We start from the raw sequence: 27,029 nt of genomic DNA on the forward strand, positions 1-27,029 counted from the left end.
AGTTTCAAATATACAGCATTGAATAGGGATTATTCTACCTTTAAGAAATGGAATTTATATTAAAACATGGCTTTTCTTAGGGGGCATACTTCCTTTCAAACCAGCACAAGCTCTTTTGTCTATTGATAGAAATTAATACAGAATAGTATCAATACTCAGCATAGGCTTTATGCTCAAACCCTGATCCCATCACTGCTAACTGCATGACCTTAGAAAAATTACTTTCTGAGGCTTTTCCCTAACTACAAAGTGGGCACCTAATGCAAAAGAACCTTGCTGGGTTGTTTGGTTAAATTAACTAATATGCACAGGACACACCACTATTCCTATTAATTGCAGCACTCACTGTAAGCCCTTAGTAAATAGAAGTTGTTATTAATATAAGCATACTAATAACTATATGTTTGTATAATTTTTTGGTTATAAAACCCTTGCACCCACATTTTCTCACCCACTGTCCACAACCCCCCTGAGAAGCAGAAAATATCATCCCATTTTAGACACGGGGACACCGAAGCACACAGGGGAACACTTGCCCCGGCAGCAGCATCCAGCGTCCCGGCACGGAAGGTGGAGGGACATCCCTTTCGGGAGGGTGACTCAACTGGGGGATTCCTGAGGCCCTGTCCTTTTTTTCTAACTTATTTACACACACCACAGAGATGTACTGACCTCTTACCAGAAACGACTCAAGGCTCTGAGGATACAGAATAAACAAAGACCTGCCAAAAATCTGGGCCTAGAAATAGATATTAAGTACGAAAAGACGTAACCCGCTTTTCACTTTTGTCACCTATCCCTCGTGAAGGTACCAGTTAACGCCCTGCCACCTTCTCCGCCCCCTCCCCAGCCTTTTCTTTATCAGGAAACAGTAAATTCTGTTTGTGGTCCGCGCGCCCCAAGGGGCAAGGCCCGTGCGGGCGCCGAACGCGGAGAGGCGGGCGGGGTCTGGGGAGGTGCAAAGCGGAGGGGAGACGCGGAACCATCGTGTCGGCAGCCGCGTTTCCGGCCGGGGCCGGGGCGGAGGACCGGTAGTGGGGGAACCCTGGCCGTTTCCGGCCACCTCAGCGGGAAGCGGAGACGCGAGCAGCCGTGTTCTGGTCTCCGTGGGAGAGGCGTAGCTGTTCCCCGGGCGGAGAAGGCGGGGACGACGCCTGCGGCTGTCTCGGCCCGTGTAGGTTCCGCGCGGCCTGTGAGGATGGTGTTACTAACGATGATCGCCCGCGTGGCGGATGGGCTCCCGCTGGCCGCCTCGATGCAGGAGGACGAACAGGTGAGCCGGTGCGGCGCCCCCGACCCTGAGCCCGCCCCGCGGGAGCCCTCCCTAGGCCGGGGGCCCGGCTGCGGTCGCCCAGGCGCCCGGGCTCCTCTGGGAGCTCGTCGTGGTTTAGCAGTGCGGAGGCCACCTGTGGGAGGAGACCTTTCCGAGAGGGCGGACGTGGATGCTGGGTCGCCTGTTCCTCGTCAGGGGGACGCTCTGGGCAGGGGGTAGGGTGCGCTGGTTGTGGTCGCCTAGTGTCCTGGAAGTCCGTAGGAAGTTTGTAAAATTCAGGACTTGTGAATCGCTGCCGCTAGTAAACCTGTGGAAGGGCAGGTCCCGGGGGTGGGGCGGGGAATCAGCCTCTGAGGTCTTCAGCCCCGTTTATCGGAGCCCTTGATCCTTGACCTCGCTGGCTACAGCCCTTGACAGTAGGTGAGGTAGCACTGCCGCGAGAGGCACCTGTTGAAGTTAGGTGCAGCAGCTTTAGAGGTTATGACCAGTTGCCACTAGCTCTCATATCAGCTGTATCAAATTCCTCCCGACGGAATTTAATTTCTTGTGCTATATTCTTGGGACGCCTTGTACCTTTATTTTTAATTCTTCTTTGTCTTTCAATAAATTGCATTTCCTAGAGGGTGAGCAACAGATCTTAATCATCTTTGGGTTCCCCATAGTCTTTTTTTTTTTTTTTTTTACTTTTTTTATTGTGAAATTTAACATATATACAACAAAGCAATAAATTTCCAAGTACATTTTAACAAGTAGTTATAGAACAGCTTTTAAAGTTTGGTGTACGTTCCAGTTCCGTGGTTTTTCGGTTTTTCTTCTAGGTGCTCCGAGACGCCGGAGACCAACAGAAATATCAATATAATGATTCAGCAGTCATGCTTATTTGTTAAATCCTGTCTTCTCTGCTTTACTCCTTTTCTTTAAATAACAGATAGACATAAAAGCAATAAATTTCAGAGTACATCGGAACAATTAATTGTAGAACAGATTTCAGAGTTTGGTATGGGTTGCATCCCCATAGTTTTTACAATATCAGCTTTATGCCTAATAAGTTCTCAAAAATTTCTTGAATTGAGTTTTTTTAAGCTCTAAACATCTTAAAAGGAACTGCTTTGTGCTTTAGAATCACAAGAGAAATTTCTGGCGTGAAGCAGCTTGCTAGAGCAAAGTTAGGAGGTCTCTGAAGAAGGGAGAGTGAGAATGGAATTTATAAATAACTTGTTTTAAGTATTCACTTTTATTTTCTCATATGCTTAAGTAGTTTTTAAAAATCCTTGAGACTTAAAAAGGTGTTCTAGCACAACACTGTGGACAAAAATAACACCACTGAATTATATATTTGAATATGATTAAAAGGGGACATTTTAGGTTGCTAGAATAAAAAATTAAAAAAAAACATTAGACCCCAGCCCATGGACTTCCCAAACAAAAAAACAAACGCAAAAATTTAGCAAATGGTGCTGCAATAAGGGGATACTCACATGGAAAAAGAATGATATGTACCCCCCCCCACCATACAGCATAAAACAACCACCACAAAAAAAAACTAGGACCGTGCAACACAGTGAATTTTAATGTAAACTATGGACTATAGTTAATAGTATAATTATAATAATATTGTTTAATTGATTGTAACAAAGGTACCACCCTAAGGCAATGTGTTAATATTTAGGAAAACTGTGGGAGAGGTGTATATGGGAACGCTGTATTTTCTGCATGATTTTTCTGTAAGCCTGCAACTTTTCTAATAAATTTTTCTTTAAAAAAGGTGTTATAGAGAAAAATGTTTTGCAAATATCTTGAAGTTCTCATTCATGTATTGTTCCAAAAAAGCCACTGTTGAGCCCATCAAATATGCCAGGCGTGGTGTGCAATCTGGGCTTTGGCGACATAGTCCCCGTCTTTATGGAGTTTACAATCTGGTGGAAAGGACAGATAACCAAGAAGCAGTTACAACATAGTGTAATTGCTGTAGAACAAGAAGGTTCTAGAGTTGAATGTGGAGAAGGCATCTAAATTGGTTTTGGAAATACAAGGAAAGTCTTCCCAGAAGAAATGACATCAAAGCTGACAGTGAGTTCTAGTAGTAAAGAACTACACTATTTAGTTATATGCCTTTTTAGTTTTGATTTAGAAATTTGTTTACTTTCACTTTCAACAGAATAGTGATACAGAATGTGAATGCATGTCATCTAAGTGAAATATTTTCTAGAATTTGGCAAAGCAAAGTTTAATCATTGAAATGGAATATGAAAGCTATTACTTGTCCTGAATTTTCAGCTGTAAAATGTTTTTCTCTTATTTCTCCAATATGTTAAACAAGAATTATGTAGGACCACTCTTCAGAAGAAGTGGAATTGTTAAAATGGATCTAAGAACTTGATTTGAACAAGGAAGATAGTATGGGAACATTTTTCTTGAAGCATATGTAGTTTCACTGAGAAATAGTTTTCCCAAAGGAGAAAAATATCTGGTCAGTTTTCCAACTGTTACATTGAATTCTAATGTGGGCAATTTGAAACTTCACTTAATATTGCTGGGCCCCTACTCTGTGCCTTGATAGTATAGTAAAAAATTAATTGAATTAGTATTGTGCATGTCTTCATTTAATTCTGAACTTGTTATTGCTCTGCCAAGATGGGTAACTTTGTTTAATTGACATATTTCACACAAAAATATTTATGTGATTGTAATTCTGTAGTATCCTTTAGAAATTTTGACTTTGAATAATAGACTTTTTCTAAACTTTTAATATCTGCAAAAATATCCTAGGCTTTATTTTTATGGTTGTATGTAATATATATATCAAGCACTGAGCTAAGCCTGATAAATGCATTATTTCATTCAGTCCTCATACCGACTATGTGAGAATAGTAACTATTATGGTTACTGTTATATCCATTTATAGTTGACGAAACTCTAAGGATTTTAGAGGATTAGTCACTTGCATAAAGTTACGCAGCTAAGAACTACCATAATTGGATTTTTACTCAGGGTTTCTTAACCTTGGCACCTTTGACATTTTGGGATGGATAATCCTTTGTTATGAGGAACTGTCCTGTGCGTTATATGATGTTAAGCAGCATCTGTGGCCTAGCAAACCCCTCACCCCCCCCCCCCAAGTTGTGACAACCAAAGACGTATTATCTGGCAGATAAAAATAAACTCTGGGGCAGTGCAACAGTGGCACAGTGGCAGTATGCTTGCCTGCCATGCTGGAGACCTGGATTCGATTCCCGGTGCCTGCCCATTAAAAAATTAATTAATTAATTAATTAACTGGTTGAAAAACCACTGGATTTTTATCAAATCTGCCTGACTCTAGAGTAGAGCCTTAGTTCTTATAAGGTAGAATAACTGCCTTATTCTAGTATTTGTTAAAAATTGTATTTAATTCTTAGGAGTCCAGGAAGAAATGGAAATCCCAGTCAAATAGTTTCATACTTCAGTACCCTAGTTGTTCATACCAAGTAATTCAGTATACTTCCAGTTATTGTCACTAATAATAGATAACATATTTTAGGTGCTTACTAGGTGCCAGTCCCTATATAAGCTGTCTGCTATTGGAGATTAACAGATACTCAGATAAGGAAATAGAGAGTAAAATTCACAAAATGATAGAGACTGAGTATCGTATACACATTTCCTCTTTGTTTAACTGGAAGTCTAAGCTTGGACAGATAGAACAATGAGTTTTTCTTCTCCAACCTACGCTTCTTAAACTGATGTCCTATCTATTTCCTTTCTTGGTTCATTCTGGTGTGTTCTCCTTTTATGGGCTTTGCAATTTTTTCATATAACTTCCTGTTCTAACTTAAAATGAACTTTATTCCCCTCTGTTTTGTTTTCCCCCAGCTCTGTGGAGGATAGTCCAGATTTGAAGTAGGTATTAGATCTAACAAAACAGACAGCAGGGAGCTCCAAGAATTGCATGCCTCTTGCAATTATTGAAGACTGATTAATCAACTTACTCAAATTGCATATTCCTCTCCCAATTGTTGAAGATTGATTAATCAACTTAAATTGCTTTTAGAGGTAGATGGTTGGTTGTTCTTGGTGCTGCTGGCCTTTGAGCAGTTGATTTCAACAGGGAATTTAAAATGGTAAGTGCTTAGCTAAACATTCTTGAAAGAGCAGGAAAATTATGACGTTTGATACAGTTGTTCAGCAGTCTTTGGTAATGAGGAAAAGTATTGTGGTGTGTGGCAAATTACTACTTTGTATCTTTTGTAATGTATAGAGTCAGATTCTAAATATTGTTTTGAAGAACCTCAAATTAGTTTCAGAAGTTGTCCAGTCATTCAATAATAATAACTTCTTTATTGATTTACTAACAGATAACTTATCTTTACATAGTGTCTGTACTAGATGAAGTAGAAAGCAGAATCAGATCATCTATTTTTAGGCAGACTGACTGACTTTCTGACTTTATAAGTCCAGAAAGCAAATCGAGAATCTGTCTAGAAGGCTGTGGTTATTGTTTTGGGAGCTCTGGATTAGAGGTGACATGTGGTTTCTTGAGCCTTTCTTATTAATTAAATTTAACATTAAATAGTGAGCCATCGGGCAGGCCATGATGGCTCAGTGGCAGAGTTCTCACCTGCCATGCCGGAGATCCGGGCTCGTTTTCCAGTGCCTGCCCGTGCAAAAAAAAAAAAAAAAATAGTGAGCCATCACCTAGAAAGTAGATATACTATCATAAAGCCATTTTAGTTATACAGGTGGTATAGCAGGGCCTCCAGGGTCAGATTGCCTTTTTTCAAATCCTGGCCCCTTCCCTTATTAGGCTTGAGTTCTTGGGCACATTTATTTTCTCCAATATAAAATGGTTGTGATAATACAAATCACCTCATAGGATAGTTAGGAGGATTAAATGAATTATTTTATGTAAACTGTTTTTTTTTGCAAATTTGTCTTCTCATCAGTAAAATGGGCATAATAATTCCTGTTACTTCATAGGACAGTTGTGAAGATTAAATAGTTAAATTAGGTAAAGCATTTAGAACAGTGCCTGGCAGAAAGTGAGCAGTCAATAATATCATTTGCCCATTTCTGAAGAATCTTCTCTAATACTATTTTTCTTTTCTTTTTTTTTTTTTTTTTAACTTTTTTCATTGTGAAATATAACATATATACAAAAAGCAATAAATTTCCAACTACATTTTAGCAAGTAGTTATAGAGCAGTTTTTAAAGTTTGGTACAGGTTACAGTTCCACAATTTTTAGTTTTTCCTTCCAAGAGCTCCCCCAAGATACTGGAGACCAAAATAAATATCAATGTAATGATTCAGCCGTCATACTCACTTGTTAAATCCTGTCTTCTTTGTTATACTCCTCTTTTTTTTCCTTTTTTTGTATAAAATAACATATATACAAAAAAAGCACTTAATCTCAACATACAGCAATTAGTTGTAGAACAGATTTCAGAGTTTGGTATGGATTGCAGTTTCACAATTTTAGATTTTTACTTCTAGCTGCTCTGAGATACTGGAGACTACAAGAAGTATCGATATAATGATTGGGCACTCATGCTCATTTTTCTTAAATCCTACCTTCTCTATATAACTCCACCATCACCTTTGATCTTTCACCTACGCGTTAGGGTTATTTGGCCTATGCCCATTCTAACTTTTTCATGTTGGAAGGGGCTGTTATGGGATAGGGGGATGGGACTCATTGATGTTCTGTAAAGGCTGGCCCCTCTGCATTTTAGGACTTATCTGGTCCAGGGACCCATCTGGAGGTTATAGGTTTCTGGAAGGTTACCCTAGTGTATGGACCTTTGTAGAATCTTATATATTTCCCTAGGTGTTTTTTTAGGATAGGCAGGAATGGTTTTGGTTGGTATTTGGCAAGCTATGATAGGTAGCAATGTCCAGCTGAAGCTTGGGTAAGAGTGAGCTCTCGAGTAGCCTCTCAGTTCTTCTATTTGAACTCTCTCAGCCACTGATACCTTCTCTGTTACACTTCTTTTCCCCCTTTTGGTCAGGATGGAATTGTTGATCCCACAGTGCGAGAGCCAGGCTCATTCCTGAGATTCATCTCCCATGCCACCAGGAAAACTTTCATCCTTGGATGTCATGTCCCACATATGGGGCATTTTGCTTTTCTTGACGTTCACAGACCAGAATTGCATATAATATGCTGGATGTAAACATACAATAAATAGGAATGGGCGAATGAATACATTTTTCCATTATAAAATTCATGCTCATTATAGAAAATTCAGTAAATACATACAAACCAAAAGATTAACAGTAATCCTTATCTATAGTTCCTACTCAGATGGTAGCTATTTTGATGTATAACCTTTTTGCAAACATGTAGACATGTTTTGTTAAATACTGCGTAGGATTGTAAGACTTGCACTTTTTTTTCACTTAACAGTATATAATGAGTATTTTTGCAAATTGTTTTAAAAGATAGTATTCTATTGATGAATATACTATTTGCCGTTTGACCAGACTCCTATCCTATTACTGAACATTTGGTTTTTATTTTTATGTTTATTTGTACTTATTTCATTAACTCATATAATCATATGTATGTATATTTTCAAAGATGTAGAATTAGGGGTAACATAATATGTAAAGTTTTAGGCTGTTTTTGATAAGTATTGCCAAATTGCCTTCCGGAAAGATTGTGCCAGGATTGTTAATTCAGGAATGGTAATGCTAACTGATCCAGCACTAGCCCTGTGTAGATATGTCCCAGTATAGCACATTGTACGTCGGCAGTCACTGCTTTGTCCTTTGCAAAGCCCTGAAATTGTAGTGCTTTTGGCCATAGTTTCTTCTAACTGATACAGTTGTTAGTCTCTTTCTCTCAAGTTACAGTGATGTTTATAATGCATCTTATAAAGTTCTGGAATTTGTGCCTGTCTGACAGCCAATTTTGCCATCTGTTTCAACTAGTCAATTTAAGGTGCTCATCTTCCTTCAGCAGTTAAAAAACATATGTTAAATGAACATATGGCTGTGTTCATTTTTAAAATATCAGTGTCAGATCCTCTCCTCCAGACATTCTTATTTAGTTGCTTGAGGATGGGGATTAGGCATGATCTGTGTTTTGTTTTGTTTTATTTAATCCCCAGGTGATTCTAGATTGCAGCAAAGGTTGAATATCTGCAGGGTGTTGAAAATAGATGGTCATTCATATTTTAAAACTTCAACTTCTGTGTGAGATTAAAGCAAAAAATGTTTATTTGGTGTAAAATTTATATTTTGACTAGTGCATTTCCTAATATAACTTATATGGACAGGTTAATTGAATGCCATAAGTACATGGAACCTTGAATAGGACATGAGATTTTGTAAGTTTGTCCAATGTGATGCCCTGATAAATCCCAGAATGATTTGAACAGTGAATAAAGAAGTATTTTCAAAGTCTTCTTGGGGAATGGCCGGAAAGAGGGAAAATTCAACTTCCCCATTTGCAGAATTCCTGATATTCTTATAAGCAGTGGGGACAACCAAATCAATAGGCCGAGCCCTCAGTCTTGGGGTTTGTTCATGTGAAACTTATCCTCACAAAGGATAGGCTAAGCCTAGGCCTAAGAGTTACCCCCAGAGAACCTCTTTTGTTGCTCAGATGTGGCCTCTCTCTCTCAGCCAATATGGCAAGCAGACTCACTGCCCTTCCCCTTCTCTACTTGGGACATGACTCCCAGGGGTGTGGACCTTCCTGGCAACGTGGGACAGAAATCCTAGAATGAGCTGGGACTTAGCATCAAGGGATTGAGAAAGCTTTCTCGACCAAAGGGGGGAAGAGAGAAATGAGACGAAATAAAGTGTCTGAGAGATTTCAAACAGAGTCAAGAGGTTATCCTGGAGGTTATTCTTATGCATTATATAGATATCCCCTTTTTAGTATAAGATGTATTAGAGTGGCTAGAGCAAAGTGCCTGAAGCTGTAGAGCTGTGTTTCAGTAGCCATGTTTCTTGAAGATGAATGTATAATGATATAGCTTTCGCAGTGTGACTGTGTGATTGTGAAAACCTTGTGTCTGCTGCTCCTTTTATCTACTGTGTGGACAGATGAGTAAGACATACAGATTACAAGTAAATAAAAAATAGGAAAAAAGATTAAAATATATTGGGTAGATGGAAATACTAGTGATCATTCAGAAGGAGGGGCAAGGGGTATGGTATGTATGAGTTTTTTCTTTTTATTTCTTTTCCTAGAGTGATACAAATGTTCTAAGAAATGATCATGGTGGTGAATATACAACTATGTGATGATATTGTGACTCATTGATTATACACCAAGTATGGAATGTTCATATGTTAAGAATGCTCGTGTTTATATGTTGTTTTTTTTGTCAATAAAAAAAGAAGTAGCAGAATGAACCAGTTTTCTGGAGAATATTTAGATTTAAAAAAAGAAGGTTGAATATCACTGAACTATGCTGATAGTCTTTCTTAGCACATTGCTTCATTTTCAAAATTATTTGCATCCCTTTTGTCTACTGTGGTACGTCATATTTCTTTAGAATGCCACATAATGATATTTGTGTAGCAAACAGATTGGCAAGTGCCTTTCAAATTTGAGAAAGTAGGGTATTTCCTCCTTTAGCTCTTATTGGCTGAATGCATATGATAATGTTCACTTTCCTTTACTGGCTGACCTGTCAAGAAGAAATATTTAACAGTACAATTTAATTTAAAAATACTAATATATATTATAATGTTTGTTATAAAGTGCTATTAAATATATACATATAATACATACATATGTTAATATAGAGATATTTTTCAAATGAATGGTGTAGTAACAAATTATTGGCATGGGAAAACTGTTAAGCAAGATAAATTCACAAATTTACAAATTTAGTAGCCTCTGCCTAAGATTTCATCTCATACTGTTTCACCTGCAGCCATGTTGAAATTTCCAATTCACCAATTTATGTATAGCTTGGAATCCTACTACCCTTAACTTGCACACTTACTCATCTGCCACTCATACTATTTTATTGTTGCTCCCTTGTTTTTACTGGTAACTCAGCATCTCACTGTCTAGAGTTTTAAGATTTCACTTTGTACTTTCTCAAAGTTAGACCTCAGACTGCGTCCCTGGGGGAGCCTAATATAACACTTTTCTATTTAAACATTTAGTTACTAAACACCTGCCAAAGGGAGATTTTTCTGTCTTTCAGTCCAAAATAGATAATTCCAAAATAAAATAATTCCTTCCCATCAGATGGTAAAAGTTTTTTTTTGTATTTGGAACCATAAGAATAATATTGACATATAAATAAATGATATATATTCATTTCTCCTTCATGTACTTCTTTTCCCCTTTGGATCTAGTAGGTCAGTGAGAGATGGTTTTCTTAATTTGAAATGCAACTGCTCTTGACCTCAGTAGACTTTTTCTTTTTCTTTTTTCTTTTTTTTTCAGTTGTAAAATCCTTTGGAGATTGTTTGGGAAAATATTGCCTGTAACTCTGTCATTATTGTTTTAATTTTTGTGTACTTATATTCCTTACTATCCAGACTTTTCCTATCCAAATTAGAAACTGATTTGATTCAGTTAAGTTTTTGGGTGAATTCCATGTTGCCTAAATTTCTATTATTTAATGATTGAAAACTCAAGAAACAAATATATCCAACACAAGGCCCCTCTATATCCAAACTTGCTATCTAAACTCTTTCTAATAAAACTTGGAAACCAAATAGATTTATGCAGTAAAGGATATTTGACTTTCCAATCTTTATACTTACTCATTCATTTTATCTAATTGCAATGCTAGTTCATAATAATTTGCAATGAAGGCTACACACATTAAGTTTTGCTTAAATACTCAATACTGTGACACTTTTTGGAAGATTCTTCTTGATTGTCAAGTGGAAAATGAGATTCATTCATCTGTTGTTACCAGGATATTCTCCTGCGATAATGCTGTTCTATGCCAGTATGTGCGAGTGAAATGAAGTTCAGAGGTAGGCACTGACCTAGTATTGGAGGGAGCACTGAATTGAAATTTAAGAGTGCCTTCAATGTAGTTTGGATTGTGTACTTTTGTTTCTTAGCAAATAACTAATGTGATTTTCTTGAACTATGGGTTAGGTCTTCCTTTTTGCTCTAAAAGTAGGCCATCTTTCTTTTGTTAAAATTAATCTTGTTAACCTGTTGTCTTAGTTTGCCAGGGTTACTGCATTAAAGTACCACAGACTAGTTGGCTTAAACAATAGGAATTTATGTCTTACTGTTTTGGGGCTAGAAGTCCAAAATCAAGGTATCAGCAAGATTATGCTTACTCTGAAGGCTATAACATTATGGCGGTGACTTGCAGTACATAACTCAGTTTTTGTCTTTATCACCTGGCCTTCTCTCTCTCCATCTGTCTCCAACTACTGCAGCCAAATTTCCTTTGCTTATAAGGACTCCAGTCATACTGTATTAAGGCCCTCCTTGATTCGGTTTGGTTCCACCTTAGCTATGAATATATTCAGTATACTACAAATATCCACAGGATTGAACACGTCATTGTAGGAGATATTCAATCTTAATACCTATAAATGACGAATCTTATTTACGTGGTGGTCTCATAATATGATGATACTTCTCACTAATTTATACAACTGTTTTGGAGGAAAATTCTTAAGTAAAGATGTCTTGTTTCAGTCTGGCCGAGACCTACAACAGTACCAGAGTCAGGCTAAGCAACTCTTTCGAAAATTGAATGAACAGTCCCCCACCAGGTGTACCTTGGAAGCAGGAGCCATGACTTTTCAGTGAGTATAATTCTGATTTCTTTACAATCATTTAGTTATGAAATGCAATAATATAAGTAGTAGCTGATTACAATACTAATAATTTTTTTAGAGAGAAAAGTTGACTTTTAGGATATAGTCTCTTCTCTGGTTCTAAATCTACAAAACTGAACGCTTAGTTTGTTCATTCAATATGCTTACTAATTTAGCCTGCTAGCCTGAGTCTAGTGAATGCTGAACTAATTGTGCAATAATAGGTAGCTTTTTGCTTTTGGAACATCTTGGAGCCAGACATGTGTAGGTTAATACACTTGCTCAAACATTTACTGACAGTGTAACCTTGATCAACTCACAAAACTTCTCACATAAAAATTAAAATAACTTTTAATTTCCTCTCTAAAATAGGGAAAATAATCACAGGGGTTTTCTGAGAATTACTAGGGAATCCATGTTTATCACTTAGCATCTTTCCTGGCACATAAGGAATAGCCAGTAAGTATTATTTATTATTTAGAAAAATAAAATCATAAAAAATAATTTAAGGGAATCTCTCAGTTTTACATAATGCATACAACTGAGAGAGAAATGAAAAGAACTTTATCAGATTTCAAATTATGTTCAAATCAGAATTAAAAGTTTAGTATGTATCAAGCTTGCAGATGATGAAACAGTAAGGATTAAAAAGGAAGAGAGTACAGGAGGATCAGAGGCAAACAAAAAAGAATTAACTAAATAATCCTTGATATTTAATGAAGGCAGATACTAAGGTAATATTGACCAAGAAGAAATCTGCTGTGTTTAATTAAAAAAAAACAAAAAACAATCCTCTACCTACCAAAAACAGGCAAACAAGTATAACAAAATAAACAAACCCCCAAAACACACAAACCAAAAAAAAACCAAACAAACCTGACTTTCGGATAAGAAAAAGATAGACATTAAATGTCATAAGGTATTACTTTGTGCAGTTACTGAAATATTTTCTATAAATCAAATTAAATGTCATAAGGTATTACTTTGTGCAGTTACTGAAATATTTTCTATAAATCAAATTTGCAGTGCCAAAAATATTATACGCACTTAATATATAGTATTTGTGTATCTGTCATGGATTAAAGAACAAAAACACTTAGGAAGATTCTCATGGAATCAAGAAGAGTTTTTCTTCTGCCTGGTTCCTTTAGGATCTTCATAGTTGCATCCCATCCTTTATTTCTATCCAGAAGATATTTATTTGAAGTTTGTTGTTTCCTTGACCTTGTATTAAGTCCTGCCTTTATTATTCATACCTTTTAATGAGCTTATCCTCTTAACAGAGAGAGACACACATACTCAAACAACTATATTATAATACCTTAGGGCAAGATGTGCCATAATCAGGATATAAATGAAATGCTTTGGGAGTAGAGAGAAGGAAGCAATGCATTCCCATTTGTTGGGGCTTAAGTTTCAAGTAAGTAGATAGGGGGAGGGAAAAACAGAAAAGATTCACAGAGGAAATTACAGTAGAATTGTACACATTTGAAAATAAAAAGAATTTCTCCAGGTACATAAAAGAATATAACAGTCACAAAGAAAACCGACATAGACAGAAGTCCGTGAAGATGTAAAAGAATCTAGCTTGCTGGAGAACTGCATGCCATTTGCTGTATCAGGATATATGATGGAATATAACCTGTACTTGTTATGAACAGGGCTACAAATACTATACCAAGGAGTATGATTTTATTTGATAGACATTAGGGAACACCTGGAGTTTTTAAGCAGGGTAAGGTGTTGTCAGATTTACTTTTTAGGAGTAAAACTGTATGACAGTATAGAAGATGGCCTAGACTGAAGGCAAGAAGACCTGTTAATTGCAAGCAAGATATAAGACAGAAGTATTATTATATTTTTAAAGGACCTGAGAGACCATATAATATGGTGCTCTTTAAACTATGATCTATGGATCCCTAGGATGTCTCAGGAGTTACATAGAGAGGAAAAGGGGGTATATGCAATAGTTTGGGCCTCTAAGTTCCTCCTTAAATTAAATGACTTCTAAATTTATTTGCTATATACATTGGTCTTCTGAATATAATTTTTGCTGAAATAATATTATGGCCTTAAATTTGAAAACCACTGAGTAGCCTAACCTCTTTCCCAAGAACGTTTCCAACACATAGTCACATAGCCCGTTCCAGGGGGCTCCTATCACAAAAGGAAGGTTGTTCTGTTGTTGGATAGTTTTTAGTTGGTACAGAGTTCTGCCCTCGAAATTAGGGAGTGTTATCAGCTCTGAAGTCACTGTTTTCTGTGCCCACTAAGTATTATCGCATTAACCTCCAACTTTTAGGTAATCACAAAATTCCCAGATACACTGTTTTTCTTTGCAGCTGGAAGGAGTTTAAATATGTGTAGTGATTTACCATGCAAAATCAAAGAATGGTTGGAGTTATGACTCAGATTTTTCAAGAAATAGTTTCAGATATAAAAATATTTTCATTGAAGAATTGTGTAATAAACAGTTACAGTAAACATGTCTAAATAGTCTTTATGGAAAACACTTCTAATGATGGAAAGGTGTTTGCTTTCTGATTCCAAGGATTTGTGGTTTGAAATTGACTTTCTGATTTAGTAAGTCTCAAAGACTTATACTAGATATTTTCAAAAGTTTTTGTGGTACTGAGAGTCTAATTTAAACTGCTGGAGGTGCCAATACTCTACAACTTTTTCTTGCTTTTTTTGTTTCTAGCTACATTATTGAGCAGGGTGTGTGTTACTTGGTTTTGTGTGAAGCTGCCTTCCCTAAGAAGTTGGCTTTTGCCTACTTAGAAGATTTGCACTCGGAGTTTGATGAACAGCATGGAAAGAAGGTGCCCACCGTGTCTAGACCTTATTCTTTTATTGAGTTTGGTAAGTCTTTGCCCTCTGGTTCTCTGTCAGGGGAAGCAAACAATATAGAGAAGCTATTTGTTACAGTAATAGAGTCTTGACACATTTTTGCTGAGGTTTTGGATTCTGCCTTCTTTCCTATTCTGCCTCATTTTGTCCTTTTGAATGAATGAGGGTTTCTTCTTAAAAGTAACTTTCTCTAGTCTTTTGATCTTTTTTCCCATAGAACTTATTGCTCATTGCCTTGTTTTGTTTTTCATTAGGGTTATATGTGGCAAGGGAGTGTGCCTAAAGAACTCCTGGATTGGCATAAAAATATTGAGTTCTTTCTCCCAGTCCACAAACACATAGACAAATACTAGCAGACACAGTAAAGCTCATTTTATGGAGATCAAAATATGGAAAATAGAAGGAATAAAGTTTTGTTTATTTTGGTAGAATAAGACTTTTTTTTTTTTTGAAGCACTAGAAGATGTATTAGGGAAAGACATTTACTACATCCAGTAGTGAGCATGGGTGTCGTATTTGTACAGGAATTATAAAGTGACTTATCACTGGTCAGACAGTAAATCAAAGGAAATATCCTGTGTACAGGAAGTGAGATCAAGTAAGGTCAGACTATATCACTGAAATTTTTAGTTAAAAAAATTAGCTTAACTATTTCAATTTCTGAAGTGTTTCAGGTTTGTTAACTATGTGGGTCATCTTGATTTTTAGACACAGGAAAAAATTAGCAAAAGAAACCCAGTGTTTTATAACTATAAATCCTCTCTAAAAGCTAATTTATATAATGTCTGTCTTTTTCAAATTTTATTTTTATAGACAGTAACAGTCCAGTCCAGGGTAGCACAGGAAATACAAGAAATAGAGGGTGCATATAAATTAGCTTAAGGGACTTTATACAAAGGTATGAATGAGTTGTAGAAGAAGCATAAGGTATAGTAACTGGGGACCAGTAACATGGCAGTTGTTACCATCACTAGGCCTAAAGAACTGAGGAAGACCAGTTTCTGGAACTTGAAAGGAGAAAATTCATAGAGAAAACTAACTTAAGAGGAGATAATAGGTTTTGGTATAGGGACATTGCTAGTCCAAGTTCTCAGGGAGGAGCCAGGGGAATAAATATCCTGATGTCACACTGTGCTCTTCTTCCAAACCGTTGGGGCTCATCATTGGCTAAGTCTAACTGGCTGCCAGAGGAAGGAGTCCGTGGATGTCCATACAGGTCAGCTTCCCAAGGCAGAAAGCAGGATGCAAAAGGGTAGAGAGAAGATCTTAAAAGGCAAATGAAAGGTAACCAGCACACGTAACAAGATTTTTGCTGAAAGTTGAAAATGTAATCTTTAGTAATAAGTCATTCTCCTTACAGCTTTATGAAATAAAGATCTGGACTAACGATGGATGAGACTAAAGTTTTATAGTGGTATTTTTGAGAGACTCCCTTTCATACATTTGCTTACCTGTAGTTTAAAAATAGGGTGAAATTGGGAATGTATGTTAAAGAAAATACTTTCAGGCAACATTTTTCAACTTTTTCATGATCGCATAACTTTTCTGCCAAGTTAGGCTGTGGTGATGCTAGATTGTTGCCAGCATTCTTCCTTTCAAGGAGTATGTAGAATTAAGTGATGAAACCCTAAGGGCCCTTAGAATACAGTTTGGAAGTGTCTGCTTTCAGGAAAGGCTTGCTGTCGTGGGTCTTAATGTCTCTTAAGGATCCTGATAGTAGATACTTCTAATTCAAAGGTATGCAAAGAATGTTTCTCCTAAATGGTCATCTAGTTAAGTCTTTACGTTTTACAAATAAAAAAACCAAAGCCCAGGTTTTGGTACTGTTGGTTAGCCGTGAACAGTGGCTGTACAGAATACTGTATAACTATAGCTTTTACAGCACGTCTGTGTGATTATGAGAACATTGTGTCTGATGCTCCTTTTATCCAGGACTAAACTCATAGCTTCAGATTCCCTACTTCAGTACTTTGATGGACATAAAGAAGTTGTTAATGGCCACTTTTTTCCTTATTCCAGATACCTACATTCAAAAAACCAAAAAGCTTTACATTGACAGTCGCGCTAGGAGAAACCTAGGCTCCATCAACACTGAACTGCAAGATGTGCAGAGGATCATGGTGGCCAATATTGAAGAAGTGTTACAACGGGGAGAAGCACTCTCAGGTATCTACATGCACTAAGATTATTATGAAGAAGTAGCTCCCATTTCGTGAGACAAAGAGACTTATTTTGGGGTACGCTTTATGCTGTCAGATTCTATCTTGCACTGTTAAGAATTTGTCTCAAAAAGATTACCTTAGAAGGCTTCGTATATCTTTTTTTTCCCAGTATGATTAATTTTTATTGAATAGAAACAGTGCAAAGGAATCATATATATCTGAAACAACTATTGTTTCCAAGATGTTTACAAAATCATGTAAATTCCATACAGAAACACTTGCACAAGTAAGGGAAATGAAAAGAATGAGAGGAAGTTGTCAAGAGATTTACTGCAGTGGTTTCTGAGTAGGTTGTTTAGATACTTTATTGCTGTTGAGCCAATTTTTATAAAATTTCTTTTTGAGCAGGGTATTCCTTTGCTGAAAACCTAAAAAAATTTTAACTACAAGATAAAAATCCAGTGTGGCATGTATTTAGGAGTTGTAACTGATAGTTCTTAATTCTGAGATACTGAACTATTTGTATATAACCTGGTCATTCCCTAAAACTTCATGTATTTATGTGACACCTGAAACTCAGAGTTAAAACACTGAAGTTATTAATGTCAGCATTACCCAATTCAGCAACTGTATAAAAAGATGAAAAACTGATCAGACTTCATCTAGAGATATGAATGAAGCTGATCTGGATAGGACTAAGGTAAATCAGAATACTGGGTAAAGTATGATATGGTCCGTATTTTCAAACTTCATCTTCAATGCAGGATCAAAGGGAGAGATGTTTATTTGGTGCATAATTTACATTTTGGGTAGCACATTATCTAATTTAACTTCTATGGTCAGTTTACTTGAACACCATAATTACATGGCATCTTGAATAGGGTGTGAGATCTTGTTGGTTTGTACAGGTTAGTGTAATGCCCTGAGACATCCTAGAGTAATTTGGGCAGAGAATAAAATATTTGCAAAATCCCCTTTGGGGAATGGGGAGAAAGGAGGAAATATTAAACTTCCCCATCTGGGGAATTCCTGATATTCTTACAGGCAGTGGGAATCACCAATTCAGTAAACTAATCTTGGGGCTCACCCCTGTGAAGATTATTCCCACAAAGGACAGACTAATTATGCCTTAGAGTCACCCCCATAGAGCCTCTTTTGTTGCTCGGATGTGGCCTCTCTAAGCGACTTTGGCAGGTGAACTCACTGCCCTCCCTCCTATATGGGACATGACTCCTAGGGGTATAAATCTCCCTGACAATGTGGGAATTGACTTCCAGGGATGAGCTGGGACCCAGCATCATTATAATGAGAAAGTCTTCTTGACAAAATGGGGAAGAGAGAAATGAGACAAAATAAAGACTCAGTGGCTTAGAGATTTCAAGCAGAGTTGAGAGGTTATCCTGGAGGTTGCTTTTACACATTATATAGATATCCCTTTTTAGTTTATGGTGTATTAGAGTGGCTAGAGGGAAGTACCTGAAACTGTCTTCCAGTAGTCTTGATTCTTGATTCTTGTATAGCTTTTACAGCATGACTGTGTGATTGTGAGAACATTGTGTCTGATGCTCCTTTTATCCAGGGTATGGACAAATGAGTTTAAAAAAAAAAAAAGAATAAAGAATAGGGGGAGAAAAGGGTAAAATTAACTAAATTGAAATACTGTGTAGGTCAGTGAGAGGAAGGGCTAGGGTGTATGGGATGTATGAGTTCTTTTCTTTCTTTTTATTTCTTTTTCTGGAGTAATAAAAATGTCCTAAAAATGATCGTGGTGAAGAATACACAAACAGCTAATGATGATATTGTGAGCCATTGATTGTATAATATGGTTGGACTGTACATGTGTGGATATTTCTCAATAAAAATATTATTTAAAAATCCATCAAATGGGAGGTGCAATGGTGACTCAGTGGCAGAGTTCTCAGCTGCCATGCCAAAGATCCAGGTTCAATTCCCGGAGCCTGCCCGTGTAAAAAAAAAGCATAAATCTGGAAAAAAAAATCCAGTTCATCTCAACTTAGTCATTATTATTAAGTGCTTGTTATGTGCAAGGCATTGAGCTCTATACAGTGGAAAATAAGGAGATCGCAAATGGCCCTCATTCTCCGTAGTTCGCAGACATGTTACCTCAGCCAGGTCAGCTTCCTCACCATCCTTAATGGTCCATTCTTACATGATGCTGAACTTGTTCTCTAAAACCTAGACAAGGACTGCCTCTTCAGGAAAGCCTTTCTTAGGGGGAAAGTTAAACTTCCCCAAGTTGAATTGTTGATATTCTAACTAACAGTGGGGACAACCAAAGCAGTAGGCTGAACCCCCAATCTTGGGGTTTGTTTATATGAAACTTAACCCCACAAAGGAAAGGTCAAGCCCATTTAAAATTAGGCCTAAGAGTCACCCAAGAGAACCCTTTTGGTTGCTCAGATGTGGCCTCTCTCCAGCCAACACAACAAGCAAACTCACTGCCCTCCTCCTGTCTGCGTGGGACATGACTCCCAGGGTGTGGACCTTCCTGGCAACGTGGGACAAAAATCCTAGAATGAGCTGAGACTCAGCATCGAGGGATTGAGAAAACCTTCTGGACCAAAAGGAGGAAGAGTGAAATGAGACAAAATAAAGTGTCAATGGCTGAGGGATTCCAAACAGAGTCGAGAGGTTATCCTGGAGGTTATTCTTATATATTAAATAAATATCACCTTGTTAATCAAGGTGTAATGGTGAGGCTGGAGGGAACTGCCTGAAAATGCAGAGCTGTGTCCAGTAGCCATGTTTCTTAAAGACTGTTGTATACTGATATAGTTTCACAATGTGACTGTGTGATTGTGAAAACCTTGTGTCTGATGCTCCTTTTATCTACCTTATCAATAGATGAGTAAAACATATGGAATAAAAACAAATAATAGGGGAACATGTCAAAATAAGTTTAGATTGAAATGGTAGTGATCAATGAAAGGGAGGCGTAAGGGGTATGGTAGGTATGAATTTTTTTCTGTTGTCTTTATTTCTTTTTCTGAATTGATGCAAATGTTCGAAGAAATGACCAGGATGATGAATATACAACTATGTGATGATATGTGAATTACTGATTGTATATGTAGAACAGAATGATCATAAGTTAAGAATATTTGTGTTTGTTACTATATATATTTTTTAATTTTAAAATTAAGGAAAAAAATAGGCCTTTCTTGATCATTACAGCCCACCTCATATTTATTTCTTCTGTACCTCTTGGAGCACTTAGCTACATAATGGTTTTTAACACATAATCATGCATGTGAGTGTACATATATATAAATTTATTATATTTCATTAAAAGTTTCATGTGGACATATAAGTTCTTTAACGATACTATTTACCCATTTCATATCTATTTCATGTATTACTTTTGTATCCCTTACAGTAATGTCACAAAAGGGTGCTTTAATAAATATTTCTTAAATTCAACCTTGCTACATAATTTAAAAGTAAATGGGGTTTCTCCCATAGTATGAAATACAAGTTTAATCCTTATATTAATAGTCAGCAGTTATCCCAGTATATAGCTTCACAGTCTGTAAACATTAAAATTTGGGTGAGTGAGCCTGTAAATTTTCACCATAACAGACTTCCATTTTCTCCCTTGAATAAAGTAGACCAGTGAAGGATTTTTTCTTTAATCCAAAATTTATATGTTGGTTAATTAATCAGCAGTTTAAAGGATTTTTTGTGTGTGCTTTGCTGGTTAATACAAAGCTGATGTGCTGATTAGAAAAATGTACCTTTCTACCCGTAAGTAGCTTGATCTGTTTGAAAAGATAAGAAACATCTTCACAGAGTAACAGACAGTATTTAAGGGAACAAACATCTGTCAAGAACTTTGTGCTAGGCAATATACTAAGTGAACTTTACATATGTTTTATTAATTGTCATAGTAATTCCATGTGAAGTGTATAGTAGCAAACCAGTTTTGCAGATCTAGAAGCAGAGGCTTAAGAAGTACACACTGCTAAACCTAACAGAATCTGTTGGCTTCCAGAATCCTTGTCCTTCTTCAGTGTCTAAGAGTTTTAAATGGATATATAGACAATAAGAGCTACAGAAGTGTAGAGGGAAGTAGATAAATGGATGAGCAGGAAAGATTTCCTGATTTTAGGTGGATTAATAGGGAGTGAGTGTAGTCTTCTAAGTGAAAGGGAAAAGCTCTGAACAGTGAGATCAGCCAACTTCAAAGAGCATGTTCCTCCTCTTTAAGCTTCATCACAATAAGAAGCTATCTTTCATTCCCTCTTCTCTTTCTAATTTCTAACATTTTAGAGCTAATCTACTTTGCATTTAGGACTTAACTAGTTCCTGTGGGTTCTTTCAACAAGATCAAATTGTGCCCCCTTTTTTACTGCCTAAACATGCCAGTTTCTCTAAGCCATGTTTTTCTTTTGTTTCCCCCGTTCAAAGGTGTTGCCTGTATGAGACTGTAAATTCCACAGAGGGAAGAATCATGTATATTTTGATCATCATCATATCCTCAAGCACATAGCATGATGCCTGTAACATAAATATTTGCTAAGTGACTTCTCCTGTCAGTAGCTTTGTCTTTATGATTTCATGTGTTTCAAAATGTTCCTATGTAGAGGAATTTTTGTAACTGTTTATTGTGTATAGTCTAATAAGACTGTTCCTCTGCCTAATTATTCTTGTCAGATATAGATTCATTCAGTAAATATTTATTGAAAACTATTCTAGGCCCTGGGGAAATGGCAATGAATGCAGTAGTTAAAAACCACAGTGGATTTCAGTGGAGTTTATATTTTAATAAATTGGCTGGAAAGATTCCTTTAGCAGCATTACTGTGGTTGTCTCTCATTCCCTTCCTATTTTCTTATAGGACCAGTTGCTAATTTAGAAGTGACCGTCATACCTATGACATTACGTAATGCCACATTTCCCAATCAATACCAGTCACTATTAAGCAACTCCAAATATTCCAGAAGCATTCTATAAGGAAGAACAAGCAAATTCAGATTGCAAAATAGTTTTTCAAAAATTTAAATTTGATCAGAATCCATTATGTCACCTGAGAGTTCTTGTTTTTTTTTTAACTTTTTGTATTGTATAATATAACATATACAAAGCAAAGAAAGAAAAAAGCAGTAGTTTTAAAGCACTCTTCAACAAGTATTTACAGGACAGATCCCAGAGTCTGTCATGGGCTACCATATGATCATCTCAGATTTTTCTTCCTAGCTGTGCAGAATATTGGAGGCTAGAAGGAATAAATTTTTTTTTTATCATCACAGTCGACATTTTTGTGAAAAATAGCATATACAGAAAAGCAATACATTGCAAAGAACAGCACAACAATTAGTTGTAGAATAGATTTCAGAGTTTGGTATGGGTTACAACTTCACAATTTTAGGTTTTTATTTCTAGCTGCTCTAAGACACTGGAGACTTAAAGAGATATCAATATAATGATTCGACAATCATATTCTTTTGTTAAACCCTACTTTCTCTGTATAACTACACCATCAACTTTGATCTTTCTCTCATTCTATTTGGGGTATGGCCATTCTAACTTTTTCATGTTGAAAGGATTGGGGTTTCAGTAAGTATGGGGTAAGGAGATGGATCTAGGTGATGTTCTGGAGAGGCTGGCCCCTCTAGGTTTCAGGATTTATCTTGTCCAGGGACCCATCTGGAGATTGTAGGTTTCTGAAAAGTTACCCTAGTGCATGGAACCTTTATAGAATCTTATATATTGCCCTAGGTGTTCTTTAAGATTGGCTGGAATGGTTTCAGTTGGGGGTTAACAAGTTTTGATAGATAGCAATGTTTAACTGAAGCTTGTGTAAAGCTGACCTCTAGCATAGCCCCTCAACTCTCTCAGCCACCGGTACCTTATTTGTTATGCTTCTTTCTCCCCTTTTGGTCAGGATGGTGAGAGTTCGTTCTTGTTACAAAAATACATCCAATATTTAATCCAATATAACTTATGTCTATCTGGCTATTTCCTTAAGTGCTCAGTTAGCAATTATAAGAAGATGAAAACCTGAAAAATGTCTGTTAAAAAAAAAGCTTTGCAGAAAATACTTATGTACTAGATATTTGGTGATTTTCTACCACCTGTTAGTGTATTTTAGTTACACTAAGTAGAGGCATTCTATTATAAAAAAACATTCCAGTGTCTGAGATATATAATTTCTGATAGCTTTGTCTTTTTATTAGTTTTGACTGTGTCTTTGTACTTACCTTCATATTAGTCTTTACTAGTCTTAGGAATTTGCTAGCAGTCACCACGGGGATAAAACTTAATGCTCAGTGTCTGGTTAATTGAATTTTCTGGTTAAGTGAATTTTATCTTATAGATTATCAGTTTTCAAAATATGAGAATATGATATCGACCACTAAAAGAGTATGAAGATGAAAACAATTATTTTTTTAATATTATCATAAATGAATTTTATCAAGTGTTTACCATAGATAGTCATTGTCCCCACTTTATATGTGCTCTCATGTACCTACCATCTTACAATGTTATTACCTTCATTTTGTTGATGAAAATCTGGGTCTTAGAGAGGTTAAGTGACTTGACCAACATCACGTGGTTTGTGTAACTGAGATTTGAACCAAATTGTCTGAGGCCAAAGCCTTTGCTTCTTGGGCATAATTGGTGTGATAATTTAACAACATAGTATAGATTTTATATTGCTTCAGGAAGATGAGTTATGCAACCTTTCTCTTAAAAATGATAGTTTAAGCTTCATGGTTGTTTGGATTTTGGGTTTTAAAAGTTTGATGTCCTTAGTATTCCTTTCCTTCTGTTTTTTTTCTTTGCTTCCCTTGTTTCCATATTTTTGAAACAGAGTGCATTAGGGCCCAAGAAAAAACAGCCCTTACCTGAGGTTTAAACATATTGATATAATGAAGAAAAGAGGCATTATATTACTTGAAAAATAATAATTAAACTTTCATGCCAATAGTTTTTTATAATTCACTGCCTATTTGATATAGTGCACTCACTTTTGTTTTTGTCTTGGTACTTTTGATAAAATACTAATCGATGTTTTCTCTTTTTCCTGCTCTTTTCTTTGCCAGCATTGGATTCAAAGGCTAACAATTTGTCCAGTCTGTCCAAGAAATACCGCCAGGATGCAAAGTACTTGAACATGCGTTCCACTTATGCCAAACTTGCAGCAGTAGCTGTATTTTTCATCATGTTAATAGTGTATGTGCGATTCTGGTGGCTGTGAACCAGTGAATGTAGTCACTGGAAAGGATAACTTAGAACCCAGCAGGTGTATGTTTTCAGGAAGCTGAGCTCACAGGGATGTGTACTAGAATCCAAGTGGAACTTCTGCCTCTAAAGACCTTGCAAGAAAAGACATGTCCTGAGAATGAAAGGTCACACCTCATTTAATGAAGCTTAACCCAGTGTAGAAAGTCTCTTTTGGGGGCAGAAGCCTTCTCTGGGTGCTAAGCCATGGATATTATTAGGGATCAGTAAATTGTTTTATTTTGTTTTTTCCCTCCCAGTGTTTTACATTTTAAAAATAGCACTGACTGGGGCATTCTCATTCTCAAATGAAGCCATCAGTGAGATTTGGTTTTAACCAACCTGTACTAGCAACATTCTGAATTCCTTAGAGAAAGCAGCCCTATGGGAAGTTTTTGACTCTAATCAACATTCCTTTTGTTAGTGACATTTGTGATTTTCTATAATCTGGGTTTTTGATGGCCTTTCGGACAAAACTCCAGTATGTGAAGGTTAATTGCTGTGCTGCACAGATCTTGTCTATTGGCCCAGTAGGAAGTTAACTCTTGTTTTCCATTTATGATATTTTGCTTATTGCACAATTGCTTTAGGATTAAATGAATTCTATTAAGATACCTTGAAATTATATTATAACACTCCTTAATTAGGAAGCTAAAATCATTGTCATTTACTTCTTAAGCAAAAGACTTAAAAGTAGTTGGGACATTCTTAATTTTATTTTTCAGCATCTTGTTTATATTAATATAAAACAGAATATAGCATATGTATGGTCACAGGTCCCTGGCTTAATGAGAAGAAAGGTCCAACTGTAGCTTTGTCTGGCCCCTTTGTTACTTTCTCCACTATTGCTTCCCCCACCCCCTGTGTTTCTCCTCCATAATTCCCCTATGCCCAGTAGTATCATGTCCCATAAAACATCCTCCAGGATATTTTCAAATTTCAAAATGAAAAAGGTTTAGCTTTATAGTGAATTAAATTTAAAGTGTTTGCAGAAATACTACTCAGACTACTACATACATTTATCTGAGAAAATCTTTGAGAACTCCTCATTCCTGTGCCATTTTTGTATAAATTCTGAGAATATTCTAGATAGATAACTCATTTACAATGGCTTCCATTAACTAATATAAGTACCTATGATTTTTCCCTATTTTGCTCAGGGATGATGGGGACTTCCTTTTACTTTTGAGGTTGAATTTTTTTAAATGGGGAGATAGGCCTTTTAAATATTTTCGCAAAGGTCTATAATATAACCTGTAACTCTTAAATACTGAAAATATTTGTTTAACTTATACAGGAAAAGGAGCCAAATTCTTATTTCTCTGACATCTTTGGTAAGCAATTTTCTAACTCTAAGGGATCATCAAAGCTACTGTCCTTATTCATGGTAGAGAAAAAAAAATCTTGTTTCCTTATGACAAGACAGAAAGAGATGGTTATTTTATTCCTGATGATTTACAGAACTAGAATAAAAAAAAAAATCCCCATTTTGGACCTAAATCTGTTTTTGGAGTTTTGTGCATGAAATATGAAGTTACTTTTTTAGAGAAAATTAGTGCTTTTAAGTCCCCAAAAGGCTTGTCCCTAAGTAATGATGTTGGTAACAAAAACCTTTGAAAAGCTGAAATCCTAAGTAGCAGTACCATAGCATTTGGTGCTTCTGTCGGAGTGGAGAATGGCAGCACATTGTTGAGTTGCATGCTGCAACCTGATGATCAGCAACGAAATAAATATTTCTAGAATGTTCTCCTCGGTGTGGATTTTTGTTCTCTAGTTAACTTACTATGCACAAATCCTTTCCAAATATAGTTCTACCTAATCTCAGTAGATTAATTTTTAAAATGGGAGGGTAGAAATGATGAACAAAGGAACAAGAGGGTGTTAAGATTAGGGAGGTAGAAAGAGGAGAGAACTAGACTCATAATAAGTCTCCTGCTTCTGTTCTTTATAGGAGGTAGTGAGAGTATCTGACCAGGTGAAATGTATCAGCAACAAAACAGGCATCTAAAACAGAATATGATATATGCTTTGTAGTGTTACTGGGGCACATTAAGGAAGGACTTCTAATTTGCTTGAGGAATGGAGTTGGAAAGGGAAGTCTTTCTGGACCAGGAGAATAGGGCTTCTAGGCGGAGACAGGGACATTTGCAAAGACATGAATTAAGAGAAGGAAGCACACTTTGGGAACTGTAATGGCCTGGTTCAGATTAACTTAAGCCTTGGCAAAGGAGAAGAGGATGGAGAACTAGGCTGGTACACTGTCGTGAAGGGACTTTCTACCATGCTAAGGAATTTAGACTACACTAATGGCTGTGCCAAGAGTTGTAGATCATATTTATAGTTTCAAATGGTCATTCTGGCCATTGTAAAAGGTATTAGACAAGCTGAAATTAGGAAGAAAAAACTGAGGAGCCATCAAAAGCAGAATGAAAGACAAGAGATAGGTTTCAAGTGACTTCAAAAAGGGAGTGCTCGGAGCTTCCAGATAGTAACTAATACTCACATAATGTTTTCTTTGTGTGAGGAGCTTATTTAATTTCATACTGACCTTATGAAGTAAGTGCTGTTTACACCATTTTATGAATTAAGAAACTTTACAAAGTATACTGCTCTGAGGCACGTAAGAGTTAAATAATTTGCCCAGAGTCATAGAGCTAAAAAGTGATAGAGCTAAGGTTTGAACCTAGGCAGTTTGATTCCAGTTTGCACTTTTAACTACTATTACCATACTTCCAAGGGGTCAAATAAAATACCA

General features: G+C 36.5%; 1 protein-coding gene across 1 annotated transcript; it reads left to right on the top strand.

The window, feature by feature from the left end:
• The first annotated feature begins 1,045 nt into the window (after positions 1-1,045).
• SEC22B (SEC22 homolog B, vesicle trafficking protein) lies at positions 1,046-26,020 on the top strand. The gene is made up of 5 exons (XM_077119719.1): positions 1,046-1,273; positions 11,896-12,005; positions 14,719-14,879; positions 16,887-17,033; positions 24,097-26,020. The coding sequence occupies exons 1-5, from the start codon at positions 1,199-1,201 to the stop codon at positions 24,249-24,251; spliced, it is 648 nt and encodes a 215-aa protein (XP_076975834.1). The 5' UTR covers positions 1,046-1,198; the 3' UTR covers positions 24,252-26,020.
• The last annotated feature ends 1,009 nt before the right edge of the window (positions 26,021-27,029 follow it).

This window comes from Tamandua tetradactyla, chromosome 11 (assembly GCF_023851605.1).
Source record: "Tamandua tetradactyla isolate mTamTet1 chromosome 11, mTamTet1.pri, whole genome shotgun sequence".
NCBI classification, from domain to species: domain Eukaryota; kingdom Metazoa; phylum Chordata; class Mammalia; order Pilosa; family Myrmecophagidae; genus Tamandua; species Tamandua tetradactyla.